Source organism: Impatiens glandulifera, chromosome 3 (assembly GCF_907164915.1).
Source record: "Impatiens glandulifera chromosome 3, dImpGla2.1, whole genome shotgun sequence".
Taxonomy (NCBI): Eukaryota; Viridiplantae; Streptophyta; class Magnoliopsida; order Ericales; family Balsaminaceae; genus Impatiens; species Impatiens glandulifera.
In genome coordinates this window covers 64,297,980-64,313,781 of record NC_061864.1, presented here as the reverse complement: position 1 = coordinate 64,313,781, position 15,802 = coordinate 64,297,980, and the positions used below count along the sequence as shown (strand labels likewise).

The following is a 15,802-nucleotide window of genomic DNA, read 5'->3' as shown; positions in this document are numbered from 1 at the left end:
TCACTTGTCTCGCTATCCTTAATGGCTATAGCTTGATTACATGGAATACTATTCACATCGAGTGAGGGTCTTCTCACATAGATCTCATCTTCTCCCGTTATAGAGTCGGTGGCTTCTGGATCCAGGACCTTTCTGCTCTGTCTTCACTTTTCAGCTTGTTCTTCTTTAGTAGGTCTTTTTTGACTTTGAACCTCTTCACTATTGGATTCATGTCTGTTATCGATTTTAATTCGCCCTACTTCAGAACCAAGGCTCACTGCCTTATTCAAGACCAAATTGTCTTCTTCTGCACTTGATCTTTTAATTTCACAAAACCCAAGATTTTTTAGTTCATTCTCAAGATCTTCTTTATTGCTTGTTGGTTTTTCAATATTTTTTTTGTCCAGAATTTTTGTTCATTATCTCGAAAGGTGGCTCTAAGCCCATGGATCGGGTCATTTCGAATTCTGATGACATTGCTTTTTTGGTTCCTGCTTGCATTCCTAGAATTGTGAAGAGTGGACTCACCACCTATTGGAGTGCCATCAGACCCAATTTTGCTTGTTTCATATGGGCCAAGTATTCCCCGTCTCCTAGATCTTTGAATTCCAGAAACTTTAGAACCAAAACATTTTTCATCAGTACTGGTAGTAGCAAGTCCGGTAGCTTGAGTATTATCCGGATCAGCAAGTCCAGGACCAGGCTTAACATGGTCAATATGGCTAGGTACGGTAGCATTTTGAGAAGTTCTATGACTGGTGTGGCTATGTACAGCTTTATCAGGACCGATATCCTGACCAGGATCGACGTTTTGAACAGGACCTATTCTTGAGAAAACAGAATCCCTAGGACCGGTGCCCTGAACATGACCGATAGGATCAGTGTTAGTAGGGTCAACTTGTACCCTTACCCACTTCATTATTTTTCCTATCTTCTTCCTTACCCTTATCTGTTCTTGCTTTTGGTTGTCCATCCTATCATTATCAGTGTGTTCATTGATGTTAAGTTCAGACCTGTTCACATTTCTCTCAACCTGAGCCTGGTTAGAGTCATTGTTACAGCCTTCCTGAGCATTGTTATTGGCCTTCGATTTTAAATTATTATTGACTGGACATTTATTCGTAGCGTGTGTGAAAATGCTACACCATATAAATCGATTTGGTTTCCATTCGTATTGTACTCCAATGTTAAATAAATTTCTCAGTCTATCTTTAAGTTCAAGCTTAATTGGAATAGAGCTACTTGGATGGATTTCGACACTAACTCTGGCCACAGATGCACGCTCGTAGTCTTCCATTGTTGGGTCAAACATAAGTGGTTTGCCTATAATGCTTGAAATATAGGTCAGCTCATTGGGTTGCACAGGTGTGGTGGAACATTTTTGAGATTCACCCAGATTTGTTCAAGTTCAGGTGGTCTATGATTAGTATTAAGTTCTTCGCTCCACTTGTACAACTTGAATTTTTTCCTTTGATAAAGGTATATTCGCTCTCTATGATCGGCTTTATTTCGCTTCCATTTCTGAAGGATAGAAAGTAGAATCCGTGATCATTGATTGTGATCATCTCCAGACCAGAGGATTCTCACTGACTCATCAACGTTCTTTTAACCTCAGCAAATGATGCCTTCATGTTGCCTATGCATAAAGTGACCAGCTATGACAAACTCCCATGACTTTACGCATTTTTTTTTAATTTATGGTGGGAGCTCAAACCAGTGCAGATGATAAAGTGTAATTACTCTTATAAATTAATATCTACGGTATCCTTCCTTTTGATTATAATCGAATCAATATCTACGATCTTGTAAGTTGCATGGTTTCCAATCAAAACTTTATCATCATTGACTATTTTCTCTCACTTAATTTCATTTAAGTCTTATGAAATTAATACCCAATATCTAATATCCAACTAGAAATAAGACATTAAAGTGTGTTTCATTAAACAACATTGACTATTTTCTCTCACTTAACTTAATGCTAACTTTGTTTTTATTATCATCTTGTTTAAGCCTTGGAAATTGTTTTTTTTATTGAAATCTAGTGACTTTATTTTTTGTATTCATAGCATATTCTACACTTCTTTTTTAATTTTTTTAACTATTTGAATAATTAATAACTAAATATTAAGAAATAAAAAATTAAATTAACAAACAAGATGATTTAAAATTTAAATATTCAATATTTCAATTAGTTTGATAAGATCTAAAATTATTATCGGATGAAAAAATACAAGACTATTATACTCTTATGGGAGGTGTTTTTCCTACCCCTCTAACATCTCAATCTCCGGTCCCACTCTTCATCCACCTCCAAATTACTTATTTATCCTTACTATATTTATATATTTACTTTTCTTATTTTATTACTTTACTTTTTTTTATTTTATTTAATTATTAAATTTTTTTTATCATTAAATATAATTAATTAATTAATTTTTAATATATTTTTCCTATTTTATTTATTTATTTAATTAAAAATATAAAATATTATTATTTTTATATTATAATGGTTTAAAATATATAAAATATTAAAGTGTGTCCTAATTTAATAAAATATAAATATTTAATATTTTATTATATTAATTATATATATATATATATATTAAAATACTTATACAAAAAATAGTTGAATTATTCAATTTTTTATTTATAAATAAAATTATCTATCAATAAGATAAAATCTGTACAATATTATATATTAAAAATTAATCATATTCTTTTTAAATAAAAAAGAATTATTTATCGAAATAAAAAAATAAAAATAAATATTCAAAAACCATATAAAGAATATTGAATAAAAACATAAAAAAAATATTAAAAATTAATTAATTAAATTTAATGAATAAGAAAAATATAATAATTAAATTAAATAATAAAATTAAATAAGTAAAGTTAATTTAAATAAATAAAGTAAATAAAATAAGAAATATAAATATATAAAAGTGGTATAGATAAATATGTAATTTGGGGTAAATGAAGAGTAGAACCGAGAATGTGAGAATGTTAGAAGAAACAATTTACTGCTCTATATATTAGTTATACTTTTTAATAAACTTAATATATTAAAGTATATAATTTAATATATTAAATAAAAAATAATTAAAATAAATATTATATTTTGTTAATTAGTATATTAAATTATAATTTGTTAACTTAATAAAAATAAAAATAAAAATAAAAATAAAAATAAAAATAAAGATAAAGATAAAGGAGACAAACCAATATATATTTATCTTTGTTTTCTATTTTAATTAGTTTAAATATTATAATAATATTTTTCTTTTATGATGTTTAAAATAATATTACAAAATTAATTAGACAAATTATAATAAATAAGAAGGAAGTTTGTTTATTTATAAAAAAAATTAAAAAAATAATAGACCTTATATTTATATATAACAATATATATGAGATAATATATATATATATATATATTATTTTTTAATTAGTTTAAATATAATCATATTTTTATTTATTTAATGAATATTTGAAAATAACCTAGAAAAAAATAATTAAATAAATTATAATAAAAGAAACACGAAAACTTGTAATATGAAAATAAAATGTATATATAGCATTAAATATGAGAAAATAAAAAATATATTTGTTATACAGATAGATAGATAATGAGAAAAATATTTAACTAGATATTTGGGTGGATAGTTTTATATCTACAGTGATATTTAAGTATAATTTATACCTTGTTGTACCTAATTCAACTAGTTACAATAATGTATAAGTTTTTTTTTTATAAAATTTAATTCCTCTTTAACCCTCTAATTTTATAAAATTAAAATTTCTTTATTATATTTTAAAATATAATAATAAAAACTATAACTAAATATTTATTTATATTTAACTAGGTTTAATTTTATAATTTAAATAATAATAATAAATATTTAATTTTTTTATTTAATTATTAAATTTATATTTTTTTTCTCTTTGTAAACACAAATTATATTACAAAAAAATTTAAATGTGACAATTTTATATCTAATAAAATATAATAATTATTTTAAAAATTTAATAATGATAATTATAAAATAATAGTATATACAATTATAAGAAATTATATATAAAATAATGTAAACATATAATAGTATTTTTACATTATAAAAATTTTTTATTATTAATTTTAATATAAATAATAATAAAAACTACCTATAAAATAAATATATAAAAAAATAATTTATATAAATATAAGGATAAAATAATTTTTTACCTTTTTACTACTTTTGTATACCCCCAACCAAACACGATAAAATAAACCTATATAATTCATATTCCTAACCAAACACAAATTATATTTATAATTTATACATTCTAATACTTACTCACAATTTATACTCTTTACAATTTATACCTATATAATTAGTATCGCGTATCAAACGTTATCCTATAGTAATTTTATTAAATTTAAAAGGATAATGTGATTTTTATATAAATTTTTTTATGTAGCTTGTTTAGTTATTTTTACTTTTAAAATAAACTTTATATTTTAACTTATTATTTTTAAATCAATTCATTCTAGATGTTTCATTATATTTTTTTTTTCATCCGACATTCTTTTATGATCCCACTCAAAAATATAATATATTTTGTTATTTGTAATTTTGTATTGTTAAAATTATATTTTGAAGATATGAAATTAGAATAACAAAAAATTCAAATAATTTTAAATATTATAAATTGTAAATGAAAATAAAATAATATAAATGTTATTTAAATTGAAAATAAAATGAAATACTTATTTTAACTCTGTTGTTTGATTGTGATTTTATTTCTTTTTACACTATTTCCCTTAATTAATTATTATGTTAGTAAATTAAATATAAAAATATTAATTAAGTTTTTAGATTTGTTCAATTATCTTGAATATTTAATTAAAAGACATATTTATTCTTGTTGCACCACTTTACCAATAAAGGTCATTATAAATTATACAAAAGATAATAATACTTTATTTTTGGTAGAATAAAAGTTACTTGTTATGGCTATAAACTCAAAGCATAATAGAGATTAAATTAATTTATGATTTGGTTTTGGTGGTAGCTCATATAATCATATTAACTAATACTAAAATATATTTTTTTCAAATATGTATATATACTATTATATATTTTTTTCTCAAATAATCTTTCTTTTTATATTCTATGACATATAAAGTCATATGAATAAAGTTTAATTTATTGTTTGACTTTATACATAAAATATTATATTTAATTGTAAATTTATATATATATATATCAAAATTAATTATGAAATAAAATTTTTTTAGTAATGTATTATAATTATATATAAAACTATTGAGTTTATCTATTTCTAGTTCTCACATGTGGGTAGATTTTCGATTTCTAGTATTAGACACGGAGAAGAATTGACAAACTTTTTTTTTTCTATTCATATATAAAAACAAAAAAAAATTAAATATTTGTAAGTCATTGTCAATAAATATTCAAATTTTGATGCCTAATACCCCATAGTTTGAACTATATAGCAACATTAATCTATTTTAGCACGAATGGTTTGTAGGGGAACTCTACCTCATTTGATCCACACCACTCTATGCATGCAATTTTTTACCATATATACGCTCTCTTATTGTACTTGAATTCCTTTTGTATCAGTTTGTTCAGTTAATTCAATAGTTTTTCATTGCTTTCCAAAATGAAATTCTATTTTTCAATTGTCCAACTATAAATTCTCCAAAAATATTGGAGTTTCCATTAGGTTTTACAATTCTTCGGATATGTTAAGTTTTTGGTTTAGCTAATTAAATTATTTTCATAAATTCACCTCAAGCTCCACCTCCTAAACTAGCTGATTCTGCTTTTATCAATCTACAAAATGATTTAAGGTAGTATGATAAGTCATAACTTAAACCTAGTTTTTTCTCCAAATAAAAGCATAGTTATCTAAAAATTGGAAGTTATAGTTTAATTTAAAGCATTATCCCTCACATAATTTAGTTAAGTCTATTTTATTTTAACTTAATTGTCATCATTTTTTTTCTTCAAAATTTAATTTATTTTGAGTTCATATTTCATATAATTGATATAATTGATGACAGTAGTTTGATATTATTTTGAGTTTCATACTTTATACATTAATTATTAGGTTTTTGAATTATTTTAAATTTTGATATCTACTTAAAGTATAAATAATTTGATGAATTTTTGTTATTTTTATATTATTTTTTTATTATAAAAATTAACTGGATGAATCAGTTGAACCACCGATTAAACTAGTAACCACCCAATCTTTTCACTGGGTTGATGATATCAAAATTATGGTATTTATTTTACAAATATTTGAGTAATTATTCTAACTAAAATAGATTTAAATATAATTATATATAAATTATCAAATTAGAATTGTATTTTCTAAAATATGATTATTATTTCAAATATTATAAACAAAATTGAAAATCATGACGAGATATAGTGCCAGTTTTGCATTCAAAAATAATTATAATAAAAATATTATTATTTTAAAATTATATATACAAATTAAAATGTTTAATCATTAAAAAAATAAAATAAAGTTATATGAATAAAGTTTATTTTATTGTTTGACTTTAACCTAATTTTAACTGAATAAAGTTAATTTTTTCCCAAAAATTAATAAAATAAAATCTTATTTTAGTCTTTTAATAAAACATTAAATTAAATTATTAATTTACTAATTGATTTATTAGGTTATATATTAGTTAATATATCTAATTTGTAACCTAACAATAGTGTCACCCTGTGACCTAACAATTGTGTCACTAGTGTTACTTAATTTTTATTTTATTTTATTATTTAAAATAAATTAAAATGGTTACTTATAATATTCTATTTTAATTTAAATGTTTGTTTAGTGAAATTAATAAGTTAAATATTTATAAAATTTAAAACTATGATAATAATAATGCTTTCAATGAAAGTATGATATGTCAGATTGTATGAACAAACATCTATCTCATCTACTATATCACCAAGTGTAGGTGGCTAAATTAACTTTATTTTATTTTATTATATTAATTAATTCAAAATATTTATTAGAAATTAAATAAACATTCTGAAGGCACCCACCCTCGATTTCAACGCATCTTCCATAAAAACGATAAAACTTCAGAGAGAGAAAGCGATGGCGATTTCCGATATAGTCGCCGGAAATTTAACCAGGCTTTACTTGTTACTGATAACGGCGATCAAAGTCTACGGCCTTGTTTACAACCGGAGTTTCACCGGAGTCTTCGTCTTGTTTGCTTCCACCGCCACGCTCACTGTACTTCTGATCGGAACTCTAGTTTACGACGTTTCGAGAAAAGCCGCAAAAGCGCTGACGGCGGCACGGTTGGGGTCAATAGTCGCCGATCGTAGTCAATTGAAGAAGGAAATATGCAGGGGAGGTATATGTTGGCATCGGATGGTGTTTGGATCGCCGATTTCGCAAGTAATTTATGGAATTCCTCAACCGGAAATTGATTTTGAAGATTAATTTTAGGTCAGAAATTTGGGGAACGTTTTACAACTGTAGTTTTTAATTATTAATGTTATTGTTATTATTATCTTTTGGTTGATTCTGGAAGTTTCCTTCTTCTTCTTCATGAAAACTAGAAAATGAAAAAGACAACAAAGAAGATTTCTCTCTCCTTTCTTTCTCTTACATTTATATAAATTTATATAATTTAGATGAAAAACTTTTGAAGAGATTTTGTATATTTAAAATAAATTCTATCTTAATTTTATTATTGTTAAAATTATTGTAACAATTTACTTGTTTTTATAAATCGAATCTAACTAGGGGAATTTAGATTTGGTTGGATTTGGGTGATTTGAATAAGAAACTAAAAAATATTATTTTATTCATTTTTTAATTTATTATATTATTTTATTTATTAATACAAATATTAAATATTTTTTATTATAAATTGTTATATATTATATCTTTTAATTCTTTTTATAAAATCATATTAAATATTACTTTTTGAAATAACTATATTTTTTGAAAATTTTCAATGTGAATAAGATTTATAATTTTTTTTTTTTATAATATAGATTATTTTGGATTATTTTTAAAGAATTTAATTTAATTTTTGTAATTTCATAATCAATAAGTAAGTATTGTTCTTATTTGAATAATTTATTTCGAATTAAATATTTAAATTTATTTGAGAAAATAAGTTTTTCTTTTTTGTAAAATTATTAAATGATATTTTAATAATAGGGTTTTTAATAATTATTTTAATAATAAAATAATTATTTTTAATATTTTGATTAATGAATTAATTTATGAAAATAATTTTTTTTAATTTTAATCCAACTAATTTCTATTACAGTTTTTTTTTATGAACTATAATATGATCATTTTATTTAATAAATTAGCTACTTTTATATATCTTTTTAAACAATTAAAAAGAAAATATTCAAATAATCTAAAATAAAACTAGCATTTAGCCCGTGCATTTGCACGAGTAATAATATAAAAAACCGTGAAAAAAATTACGGATAACATTTTTAATTTTATTTTTAACCGTTTTAAATTTATGGGTGAGTCAACACATAATCCGACCCAAGTATCCATTTACTCAACATTATTATATATTAGTTAGTTAAAAAGTTGAACTTATATTAATATTAAAACGTCCCGCATTTATCAAATTTGGTGTTTGAATTTAATATATAAAGTCTTTGTACCCTAGTTGGTTAAAGAGTTGTACTTGTTTTGTTAGGTTGCAAGTTCGAAATATACCTCTAGCATTTTTAATTTTATTTTTAACCGTTTTAAATTTAAAAACGGGTAAACCCACAATCCGACTCAAGTATCCATATTAACCACAGCTCTCGACCCTGCAATCCGGACACTTTAAAAATTAAGCATCATTATATATATATATAGATTAGTTAGTTAAAAAGTTGAACTTATATTAATGTTAAAACGTCCCGCGTTTATCAAATTTGGTGTTGAATTTTAAATATAAAGTCTTTGTAGCCTAGTTGGTTAAAGAGTTGTACTTGTTTTGTTAGGTTGCAAGTTCGAAACATACTTCTAGCATTTTTAATTTTATTTTTAACCGTTTTAAATTTAAAAACGGGTAAACCCACAATCCGACCCAAGTATCCAAATTAACCACAGCTGTCGACCCGGCAATCCGGACACTTTAAAAATTAAGCATCATTATATATATATAGATGGTTAAAGAGTTGTACTTGTTTTGTTAGGTTGCAAGTTCGAAACATACCTCTAGCATTTTTAATTTTATTTTTAACCGTTTTAAATTTAAAAACGGGTAAACCCACAATCCGACCCAAGTATCCATATTAACCACAGCTCTCGACCCGGCAATCCGGACACTTTAAAAATTAAGCATCATTATATATATATAGATTAGTTAGTTAAAAAGTTGAACTTATATTAATGTTAAAACATCCCGCGTTTATCAAATTTGGTGTTGAATTTAAAATATAGAGTCTTTGTAGCCTAGTTGGTTAAAGAATTGTACTTGTTTTGTTAGGTTGCAAGTTCGAAACATACCTCTAGCATTTTTAATTTTATTTTTAACCGTTTTAAATTTAAAAACGGGTAAACCCACAATCCGACCCAAGTATCCATATTAACCACAGCTCTCGACCCGGCAATCCGGACACTTTAAAAATTAAGCATCATTATATATATATAGATTAGTTAGTTAAAAAGTTGAACTTATATTAATGTTAAAACGTCCCGCGTTTATCAAATTTGGTGTTGAATTTAAAATATAAAGTCTTTGTAGCCTAGTTGGTTAAAGAGTTGTACTTGTTTTGTTAGGTTGCAAGTTCGAAACATACCTCTAGCATTTTTAATTTTATTTTTAACCGTTTTAAATTTAAAAACGGATAAACCCACAATCCGACCCAAGTATCCAAATTAACCACAGCTCTCGACCCGACAATCCGGACACTTTAAAAATTAAGCATCATTATATATATATAGATGGTTAAAGAGTTGTACTTGTTTTGTTAGGTTGCAAGTTCGAAACATATCTCTAGCATTTTTAATTTTATTTTTAACCGTTTTAAATTTAAAAACGGGTAAACCCACAATCCGACCCAAGTATCCATATTAACCACAGCTCTCGACCCGGCAATCCGGACACTTTAAAAATTAAGCATCATTATATATATATATATAGATTAGTTAGTTAAAAAGTTGAACTTATATTAATGTTAAAACGTCCCGCGTTTATCAAATTTGGTGTTGAATCTAAAATATAAAGTCTTTGTAGCCTAGTTGGTTAAAGAGTTGTACTTGTTTTGTTAGGTTGCAAGTTCGAAACATACCTCTAGCATTTTTAATTTTATTTTTAACCGTTTTAAATTTAAAAACGGGTAAACCCACAATCCGACCCAAGTATCCATATTAACCACAGCTCTCGACCCGGCAATCCGGACACTTTAAAAATTAAGCATCATTATATATATATAGATTAGTTAGTTAAAAAGTTGAACTTATATTAATGTTAAAACGTCCCGCGTTTATCAAATTTGGTGTTGAATTTAAAATATAAAGTCTTTGTAGCCTAGTTGGTTAAAGAGTTGTACTTGTTTTGTTAGGTTGCAAGTTCGAAACATACCTCTAGCATTTTTAATTTTATTTTTTACCGTTTTAAATTTAAAAACGGGTAAACCCACAATCTGACTCAAGTATCCAAATTAACCACAGCTCTCGACCCGGCAATCCGGACACTTTAAAAATTAAGCATCATTATATATATATAGATTAATTAGTTAAAAAGTTGAACTTATATTAATGTTAAAACGTCCCGCGTTTATCAAATTTGGTGTTGAATTTAAAATATAAAGTCTTTGTAGCCTAGTTGGTTAAAGAGTTGTACTTGTTTTGTTAGGTTGCAAGTTCGAAACATACCTCTAGCATTTTTAATTTTATTTTTAACCGTTTTAAATTTAAAAACGGGTAAACCCACAATCCGACCCAAGTATCCAAATTAACCACAGCTCTCGACCCGGCAATCCGGACACTTTAAAAATTAAGCATCATTATATATATATAGATAAGCTGTTGGAGAGTCCTTGTTTGTCTGGAAAAAAGTACAAATTAGATTTTTGTCATTAAATTGGCACAAGTTAAAAAAAAATATCTATGTGCCCAACAAATTACACAAAAAAATAAAATAAAAACTTTATAAAAATTAATATCCGACTTAATAAATGCGTAGTTATTACAAGAAGTTGATGTTTTACACAAAAAAAAAAAAATAATAATAATAATAATAATAATAAAATATCATTTATCCAAATTTGTATCTAAAAGCCTTGTTACTTTTTTTTTCATAATACATTGTCTAACATGATTATAAATTTTTTTATCATCTTAATTTACTTTATAATTTTGTTATTATTGTAAATTAATAACACAAAAAAAAAAACTATGGTAAAAGAAATGAATAATTATATATACAGTTAGATTTAATATGAAGATGTCATAACTTTCTTTGAAGCTCAAAAGTATGAGAAACACTTTAGTCTAATGTAATATAATTATCAAATCAAATAAAAATCATCCTAAACTTTGTATGAAAGTATGTTAAAGATATATATATATATATATATATATATATATATATATATATATATATATATATATATATATATATATATATATATATAATGTTAGAATAATTATAAAAAATGAACTTATTTAAGCAAATGTAATGAGAAAAATGGAGATATGTTTGAAAGGATATATCTAAGCAACAAACACCACAAAATAACAAAAACTGGTAGAAGAAAAACATGGTACAAGTCTCCAAACATCATTATGTCATTGGAAATTCGATAACAATAATTTGATTAATAAATTGTTACAAATTATGATCTACCGGAAATCTCAGAAATTGGTCTATAGTTTCTTTAGGAGTTCTCCTTGTAACTATAACCACATTTTGCGCAGTTATAAAATTGGGTTTCTCCTTCATCAGCAGATCTAGTCTGTCAAATGAAAAACATAAGGTCAGTAAACCATGAACAACTGAAACTAGCTTAGCTAGAGGATTCATTGATTTACCTGTATACTTTTAAAACCCATTCCTTCATTGTTGCATTTAGGACATTTTTTACTGTAATCCTGAAATGTAAACACGAATAATACTGTGAATGGATCGTCGAATCGAATCCCCATTATTAATAAAAAACAGATAAACTTTTACTTACAATTTGTTGCTTTTGCTCCTCGTGGATTTCCAATGTAGATATTCCCAGCTCTCTCCTTATGTCCTGAAAGATTATTATGTTGATAGCTTAATAGGAAGAAGATGAAGATAGATCAAAATAGTCCCTTAAACTTGTATGAGGAAATCAAATAATTTTTTAGCTTGTTTGATTTGGGATTATTTGGATAAATTGAACTAAAATCTTTCACGTATCATCATCTCCAACGTCAGATATGACTAACCCTTGAACATAAACCCTACGTATGCCACAAGAAAAGTTTTTTGGGGACAGTTTCATCTTCTGAAAAGTTTTACATACCCAATCAAGGGTTTGCATCAGACACTTTTTAAGCAAATTTGTACTTGCCAAAAGTTATGAAACACTTGGTCTTTCAATTTCAGCTAAGAATAAGTGAAAACCTTAACCACATCATAAAATTTCTAGTTCTATGAATCCTAAGAAGTTTAAACAAGTTCAGAAAAACAGCATATGATCGCTTAACAGGAAGCTTACCGCAACAGAAATAGAGTAACGTATTTCCTTCCCAGAAATCTCTGAAAACATAAACAATTTGTTACCAAACAGATTAATGCATATTTCTCTATCTTAACAAGTTTTCAAGATAAACTCAAAAGTAACAAGCAAAAGTAAATGCATTTTCTCATGAACAAACTGCAGTAAGCAACCCAAGTGCATATTAAGTGTGATATCTGCAAATCTGAATCATCATGTTCTTTATTTTCCCTTCTTTTGTTGTTCTTCATTACAAACAAAACTGTGAAGAACTTCTTTCTATAGAAACCTATTTCTACTATCAATTAACGAATAATACATTACATGGGTTTGCATCATGATGTTGGGCCAGAGTCATATCACAGAACAATCACAACTAAACTGTTGTGTCCCACATCATGTGCCCCGGGGAACATTTGATCTTATTTTCTCTAGTTATTACTATTTTACCATTGTATGAAGACTATATAACCATAGACTAGTTTCATTAGGAGTATAATGATGATATTTTGTACTAAAGTATTCTCTAGTTTCTCTAATTACACTTTAGCTGTGTATTTCGATCCCTTATCTCCTCTTCTCCCTCAATCTTGCCTATCTTCTTTCTCTCTAGTTATGTTTACATGTTACATTCTTATCGGGACACACATGTTCTTTATTTTCCCTTCTTTTGTTGTTCTTCATTACAAACAAAACTGTGAAGAACTTCTTTCAATAGAAACCTATTTCTACTACCAATTAACCAATAATACATTACATGGGTTTGCATCATGCTGTTGGGCTATAGTCATATCACAACACAATCACAACTAAACCCTAAAACCAAATAAGGGTTGAACCCAGAAATTTAAAGCATATACAGAGAACTCAAAAGATAACAACTATTCAGATATGATTCAATTAGCTCAGAAAAAACAAAAGGATTCATAATTTACAAGAAAGAGGGAATCTTAAGTACATAGTGAAAATCATACCTTTCAAATTTCTCTTAAATTTGCAAAGTGGGCATCGTGCATACTTGACTGTATTGAATGATAACATTGTTCCACACATCTCACAGAACATAAAATCTCGTTGTCGGCAATACGCCATGATTAAAGCACCAGAAAATATCAGAAATCCTCTCAAGTAATCGATAGATTTAGGTTTACGTTGATCGGAAAATCAAGAAGCAGAGAGAGAGAGAGGAGTAGCCGCCGCAAAACTGAAAAGAGAAGGAGGAAGAAGAAAGGACTTTAGCAAATAAAAAATAAAATTATAAAAAACCCTAAACACATATTCCACCCTGTTACCCATAACCCTTTTTTTTCAGGAAAAAATAAATAAAATAATATATATATATATATATATATATAAATTTTGAATAAATAAATTTAAATAATTTTAAAAAATAAAAAAATGAATTATAGGTATTAATCCTAATGAATGCTTGAATGAATTAAATTTGATATACCTTGACATTTTAAGAATTACAAATAAGGACTTGTTTTTATTTAATAATTTAGAATTCATTTTTTAAAAAATGAAAAAAAAATTATATTTAATTTAGAATTAGAATATCACAAATATTATTTTATTAACTTATATATCATGATTCCTTCCAATTTTAGTTATCTAATCACCTAAAAAAATAACTTGTTTTATTTAATAATTTAGAATTCATTTTAAAAAATGAAAATTTACAATATCACATATATTATTTTATTCACTTATATATCACATAATATTTAATTTAGAATTTACAATATCACATATCTATATATATATAATGATGCTTAATTTTTAAAGTGTCCGGATTGCCGGGTCGAGAGCTGTGGTTAATTTGGATACTTGGGTCGGATTGTGGGTTGACCCGTTTTTAAATTTAAAACGGTTAAAAATAAAATTAAAAATGCTAGAGGTATGTTTCGAACTTGCAACCTAACAAAAACAAATACAACTCTTTAACCAACTAGGCTACAAAGACTTTATATTTTTAAATTCAACACCAAATTTGATAAATGTGGGACGTTTTAATATTAATATAAGTTCAACTTTTTAACTAACTAATATATAATGATGTTGAGTAAATGGATACTTGGGTCGGATTATGGGTTGACTCACCCATAAACTTAAAACGGTTAAAAAATGTCAAAAAATGTTATCCGTAATTTTTTTTCACGATTTTTATATTATTACTCGTGCAAATGCACGGACTAAATGCTAGTATTATTTTATTCACTTATATGTCACACGATTCCCAATTTTAGTTATCTAATCACCTAAAAAACAAAATATTTGATTTGTGATCCTTTTATTTGGCAAAAATTCAAAACAAAATATATTTAGGATAAAATAATAATCAATTAATTTTTTATGACATGATTTAAAATTTTATTTAAAAAAACATTTTTTATCAACATTTCACCTAAAAACTTATCTAATTTTTTTTTTACAGTTTTCATATATAAAAATAACTAGAGCTTGTTTTATATATATTGTATTTAGATTCAAATTTCAACTTAAAAATATGAAAATTATAAAATCATATTAAATTAAAGAAAACATTATTATATAATTATTTTTGATAACCTATAATTTTATTTAAAGAAAATAAATTTAAAGTTGATTTTTTCTTTAAATAATATGTCAAAAATGATCTCAATTTTGTGGATAAGATAATAGAAAAATATTTTATGATATACCTCGAAACAATGAATGAGTTAAATTTCATACTTGTGAGAAATCACATTAGTGAATAGATCCAAACTTGTCACCTCACAATTTTGGAAAGGAACTTGATCACATAAAAAACAAAAGATACTAATTGAAAAAAGCTTGGTAGATCCATTGCATCTTTACACCTTTGTAAATTCATAAAATGAAACTAACATAGAGATGGTAATGGGTACCCGTATACCCGATACTCGTGGGTACCCGATGATCGGGTTCGGGTATTTAAAATCGGGTTCGGGGTCGGGCTCGGGGATGGGGAGTAAAAAATGTTACCCGATCGGGTTCGGGATCGGGGATGGATAGTGTTGGAAACCCAAACCCGATACCCGATACCCGATACCCGATACCCGAATATTAATATATATATATATATATATATATATATTGTTAAAATTAAA

The 15,802-nt window shown here is 25.5% G+C and overlaps 2 protein-coding genes across 2 annotated transcripts; one reads left to right on the top strand and one right to left on the bottom strand.

The window, feature by feature from the left end:
- Positions 1 to 7,110: 7,110 nt before the first annotated feature.
- LOC124930628 lies at positions 7,111 to 7,464 on the top strand. Its single transcript, XM_047470957.1, has one exon. It carries the CDS (start codon positions 7,111 to 7,113, stop codon positions 7,462 to 7,464), a length of 354 nt encoding a protein of 117 aa, XP_047326913.1.
- Positions 7,465 to 11,717: 4,253 nt separating this feature from the next.
- LOC124931962 (DNA-directed RNA polymerase I subunit RPA12-like) lies at positions 11,718 to 13,894 on the bottom strand. The gene is made up of 5 exons (XM_047472554.1): positions 13,664 to 13,894; positions 12,690 to 12,730; positions 12,177 to 12,239; positions 12,031 to 12,090; positions 11,718 to 11,954 (listed from the first exon to the last, which is right to left on the bottom strand). Exons 1-5 carry the CDS (start codon positions 13,779 to 13,781, stop codon positions 11,877 to 11,879), a joined length of 360 nt encoding a protein of 119 aa, XP_047328510.1. The 5' UTR covers positions 13,782 to 13,894; the 3' UTR covers positions 11,718 to 11,876.
- Between the last annotated feature and the right edge of the window lie 1,908 nt (positions 13,895 to 15,802).